The 5929-nt window shown below is 26.1% G+C and overlaps 1 protein-coding gene across 1 annotated transcript; it reads right to left on the reverse strand.

Moving 5' to 3' along the window:
* Positions 1–1113: 1113 nt before the first annotated feature.
* Positions 1114–5359, reverse strand: LOC111886240 (uncharacterized). Its single transcript, XM_023882474.3, has 3 exons — positions 4865–5359; positions 2078–2193; positions 1114–1624 (listed from the first exon to the last, which is right to left on the reverse strand). Exons 1-3 carry the CDS (start codon positions 5042–5044, stop codon positions 1225–1227), a joined length of 696 nt encoding a protein of 231 aa, XP_023738242.1. The 5' UTR covers positions 5045–5359; the 3' UTR covers positions 1114–1224.
* Positions 5360–5929: the final 570 nt, after the last annotated feature.

Here is a 5929-nt window from a genome sequence, read left to right on the forward strand (position 1 = left end):
ATACTACTAAAGTAGTTGTAAAATAAGAAAGTGGCCTGGTTTTTTGAATATATAAATATTTCTTAAAATTAAAACAGATTTAATTTTCGAGAAATTAAATATCCTCCTACATTTTTAATCTTACCAATCATTCTACCTATTTAAATTATGACATGTGTCATATTAGTATCATAAAATATCATTAAATCTTATTAAATGAGCATTAAATATTACACATGTCACCATTTCATTGAGTAAAAGGATATGTAGTAACAAAAAGTAGAAGGATATTTAATTTCTCTTAATTTTCAATCATTCGCAAAAATGATTTTTTTGATGAGAAAAAAGTTGATAAGTTGAAAATACATTTGTTGTCATTATTACACTCCAATATTAAAATTCATTATTAGATGAAAACTCTTTAAATAGTCGATGGTTTGTGAGAGTATTTTATAATGGTTGGAAATGTGAAATTAGGGGTGACAATTTATAACACGACGCGACAAAAATACACGAAACGAAACGAAATTTAGACAAAACTGAAATTTGAATTCGTGTTCATGTTAACTGTAAAAAACACGATATCGTGTCGTGTCATGTTCGTGTTCAAAATTTGACACGAAGTTAACACGATTTAGCAGTTCTTTATCTTGTTTTTCGTGTTTGTCATGTTATATTTGATAAATTATTCATTAAATAAACTAGTTTTTAGTATATGTTATATTTTTCGTGTCGTGTCGTGTTTGTCGTTTTTTAATTCGATCGTTTTCGTGTTAGTTAAAAAAAACACAACATCGTGTCGTGTCGTGTTCGTGTTATATAAAACTTTGTCGTGTCGTGTCAGACAGAAATACGAAACGATAGCACGATTTGTCACCCCTATATGAAATAGTATAATATATATACATCTTCACATGAAATTATGCACGATGAAGAACTCTAATAGACTATAAGCTCACTAAATTGATTAAAATACGTCTTAGAGTTTTTACTTAGTATATGAATTTTGTACTTTTGAAACAATTCGAGAACATAACATTTCGTAAAAATATTGTGAATGACATATCTATTTGTTAACTCTGTATATGATGAACTTAGTTCTTCAGTATTTTGTCACTTTCTTGCCTTGGATGATTTACCAATTGAAAATGTACTCTGAGTCTTATAATTTCAGATTTAAAATTCAAAGTTCAGACACATTACGATTTACATTTCCTATGTCTATCATATGATCTATTATATGTATTAGTGAATTGTAATTTTTCCGTTACGCCTCCTTACTAACTTCTCAAAATATTTATCAAAACCATCATTTTTTGAACTTGTGATCGACATATCATCCGTCTCCAACACCGCATCAACTACAATTTTAGTCTTTTGATGAACACCCACAAAGGAATTGGAAGTTTGGGATGTTTTGTGTTCATTTTCGAAATAGTAGCTACTTTCTTTACGATAAACGGACATTTCCAAGCTTTCACTAATGTCATTCCCATCATTTGGCTTACTTCCATAATAGATTCGGAAATTGTTCATGCATAGTGAGTTGTCAAGTTGACAATAAGCTGATAACTTCAACGACTTGATTGAATCAAACAAATCAGAATGTGTATCACTGTCACATATCACCACATGTTTGGTTGATCTGCAAGAGAATCTACATGATAAGCTACTCCGTACATCATTAATAATGAAAGGTTGTCGATTCAAGATAACATTGGTTGCATTTGTTACATTGGATAAGACTATACATACTACACATGCCTTTTAGGACTAATTTTCAAAATATAATGTTTTGATAGAAAAAAAATAAGAGTAAATGTGCCTTTTAAGACTGCTTTTCAAAACATAATGTTTTCATAGAAAGAAATAAGAGTAAAGATGCAATAACAAAAAATTTAATAACGAGATGGACCATTTCTTCATAATATCACTTACAATAGGGTTATAAGTGTTGCTCGAGATAAATGTATTGTTTAGGAGTAAATTAGACTCTAAAGGACGCTTTTGCTAGTCGTTTTGAAAAAATAAGCAAAAATAACAAAAGTAAATAATTGTCGTCTTCATTTAACTCTATAAGTAACACAAGTATTATTACCTGTTTGACATTATTGGGGATGGTGAATGTTTCCCTCGTAAAGGTATCTTAAGAGACTTTGAAGCAAACATTTGTTGATCTGCTATCAAGCCATTCATCCTCTTAATATCAACCACCTAATGTTAAATGTAAATGAATAAATAAATAAATGATGTGCTTTTATTCTAGAAAAGAGTCAATAATTCGCTAACTTAAGTCTTATTTGTTTTATACTGAATGAGGACAATATCAATATTTTATTTTAAATTAATGTATACATAAATATATAACTAGAGGTGTATATGCCTGTTACACAAAATAAAATTATATAGTTAAATTTTAACAAATACATTTTGAAAATAGTTATCTTATGGATACCAACTATGAAATAATAGTTTCTTACATTAACTTGTTATATAAAATATAATGATTTTAAACCATATTACGTATTGCTTTTAAATACTATATATAAAAATATCAAACACATATGAGTTTAAAAAATAAAAATGTTTGAGCTTAAAAAATAAAAATGTTTGCGGATTTAAAGGAAATTCACTCTTTCTTATGGATGCATCTAAATACAAGTAAAAACTATTTGAGGTTATTTTACTGTAATGTTATTGTATTCTTTCTATCTAATATGTTGTATTATTTTAATGTAATATTACTGTATTTCTTAAGCCTCACAGACGGATTTATTTTATTATGATCTTAGGATGTATGATAGAGTGTATTATCTATGACATTGTGTATTATCTTAACGTAATCTTGATGTATTTTTGATAATTGTTTTTCTTAACTTTCTAATTAAGATGTTTTTTAATATAACTATTTTTTGTAGCAGTTGATCAAGGTTTTAAACATGCAATAATACAAGACTATAAGAATGAGATAATATTGTAAGATCAATGTTGTAAAATCATACTAGGCAACCAAATAATCGACACCTAGGCATTTGGCATGCATTAATCAGGAAACCACCTACGATTTAAAAGGTAATATGGCGAACTCCATCTATGTAAGAAAAAACTCAAAATGTTAAAAATATCAAAAATGATAAATAAGTCAACGATAAAAGTAAAAAAATAATCAGATACTAATATAATAATATAGTAATACATAAACTATAAATAATTAGAAACTGGTATAGTAATTCCTAGTTTGAAATTCATGACTTTATGTCTCTCTGCCTTTCCCTTATTTGCTTCTTTTTTTCTTTCTTCCCTCTCATGTCTTCTTTCTTTCTTCTTGCATTTGTCTCTCCAACTCTCCCTTATTGCACTCATGTTAAACACTAGAATATGACCTTTTATGGTTAGTTGTTACTTATTTTATTTAGAACTACAAACTATTTTAGATCTTTAAGGAAAACAAATAAAAAAACCCTAATAATAAATTGTTTTAAAATAAAAATAGTCTTAATGAAATAAAAGATAAAAATTAGGGGTGGGCATGGTCACATACCCATCCTATTTTCTTACAACTAATAAACCCCCAAAAAACAAAAGATTTTTGAATTGGAAAAATAAAATTTTGTTAAACATGGATATGAGCCAGTATTTGTCCTAATTTCTAGGAATTGAAACCGTGACCGAAGCTTCTTCGTTTGCTAGAATCCAAATAATGTTTGAAACAGAAACAAAAAAGAAAAAAATCGAAAAACACCTAATTTAATCAGAAATATAATCTAAATAATAAAACAAAAAACTAAATAAATATAATAATAATATAAATTAACTAATACATTGAATTTAAATAATTGATGTAAAAACTATTAATAATTATAAAGCAAATTAAAACAAAAAAAGAAGAAGAAAAAAACAAAAAAAATAATATAATATAATATATGGCTTTTTTTTTTAAACGAGGGGATTTTTTTTAAGAAACATCTTCTTTAAAGAATTTATCGACGGTGTGACATTCAACGTCTTTCCTTTTTTTTAATTATTATTTTTTTTAAAAGTCGAGGTTCTATATTTTTCTAAAGTTTAAATCCAAGATCATCGCTCAAATGTTTGAGTATTTTGTTTTGTAAATAATTGTTTTTTTTTTTTTTTTTCAATAAAATAAAGCTATAAAGTTATGGCTTTATTGCTATATGATCTTGTAAATAAAAAGTCTTAAAATTTCCAAATATAGTATATGAATCTAATCTAATAAATAAAAGATTTTTTTTATCATATGTCAAAATCACATTCTATTTGTCAAATGTTATTTTATAGTTATTTTAAATTAATTTTTTCTCACATGTTATTTTATAAGTTTTTCTATTTTATTAAATTGAATATAATATTTTAATGTAATAATTAAATAAATATAATAATAAATTAATATCAATTTTATTAATGAACTTATCTTTAAATTTCAAAATTCTCAAATTACAACTTATTAGTTTCTTTTGCTTATTTATTTAAATTTAAAAGATAAAAACATTTTAAATGTAATAATTCATTATTTTTCTTATTTTCTTATAAATTTAAATTTCTTAAATATTTTGAGATTTATATTTATTTTTTATTTTTAAAATAATTCATATGATACATAGGTCTCACTATATATATATATATATATATATATATATATATATATATATATATATATATATATATATATATATATATATATATATATATATATATATATATTCAAGTACTTACCAAATTTCAATTTATTACCGAATCAATACGAAAAATTGAAAATAAAATGTAGATTAACTTATCAACTATGGTCATGCATTCATGTTAAACCATTAATTATAGTAATGTAATTGGAAAACATAACAAATGGAAGATTAACTGAATATATTACCTCGACACCATACTTTATTGCGACACCAACAAGCGTATCAAATTTGGAGACAGTATGCTCAATATAATCCAAACCACCACCACCACCACCAGATGAGAAGGAGCCCGGCGGCAATGCCACCGGAGACGAATTTTTGGAATAGCACTTTACAGGTGGTGTCCGTAACACCATCGGCCCCATAATTCTCTGTTAAAAACCAAAACTAACGCCGGAATTCTGGGAAATCAAAATAAAAAATGTAATAAAAACGCAACCAAAACCAAAATGGTAAATCAACAGATGATTATGGAGGAAAAGTAAAACCCTATTTCAAGATCTTGTTTATGGCATATGCATTGGTATATTAAGTAGAAATAAATAGAATCGAAGTAGTGATGAAAACTGAAAAGGATGATGAATGTATGGATGATGGTGATGAAGTACTTGTATCCCTGTTTTGCCTTCAATCAAGGCGTATGAGTCAACTAGCCGCGTTAAAAGATTCTCCCTTCCAACAACAAAACAAAATACAGCATCTTATAAAACGTTATAATTGAAATTATTATTTTATTTTTTAGTACTTATGGATTCATGTTTTTAGTCAAAACGTAGATGTCGGCATTTGGATCCTGACCGTCAGATTAGATGGCAGTGTATGAGACTAAATAAATAACGCCGAATTGATAATGTAATATATAAAAAACATGTATATTTAGAAAAATAATCATTATTTAATTTAGTATTTAGAAAAATAATCAAATATTTTGTATTTTAGAAAATAGTAATCGATCTGAAATGGATCATTCATTACCTGATATCTATGTGTTTCCCACCCGGGCGAATAGAATTGGAAATACGGTACCGAGTACTTTAAAGCATTCTGAAAGCTCTCGATTTTAATGAAAATGGACTCAGATAATGAAAAATATGGTGTCCCATGTATTTTCTTGTTTTGCCATGTATTAGTATAATAACCTTAAGTCACATGTATTACATAAGACACATGTATTATATATATTAATTAAAGGAAATTAAATATTAATGTTTAAATATTTAAAAACTTTGGATTTATAAGAAAAAATAATG

The sequence above is a fragment of the Lactuca sativa genome, chromosome 4 (genome assembly GCF_002870075.4).
Source record: "Lactuca sativa cultivar Salinas chromosome 4, Lsat_Salinas_v11, whole genome shotgun sequence".
NCBI classification, from domain to species: Eukaryota; Viridiplantae; Streptophyta; class Magnoliopsida; order Asterales; family Asteraceae; genus Lactuca; species Lactuca sativa.

Bases quoted from the DNA above. Each gene is read 5' to 3' on its own strand.
- LOC111886240 (XM_023882474.3), bottom strand. From the start codon at position 5,044: ATGGGGCCGATGGTGTTACGGACACCACCTGTAAAGTGCTATTCCAAA. The intron at 2,194-4,864 runs GTAATATATTCA...ATTTAACATTAG, and splicing joins CAATAAAGTATGGTGTCGAG to GTGGTTGATATTAAGAGGAT. The intron at 1,625-2,077 runs GTAATAATACTT...ATTCTCTTGCAG, and splicing joins TCCCCAATAATGTCAAACAG to ATCAACCAAACATGTGGTGA.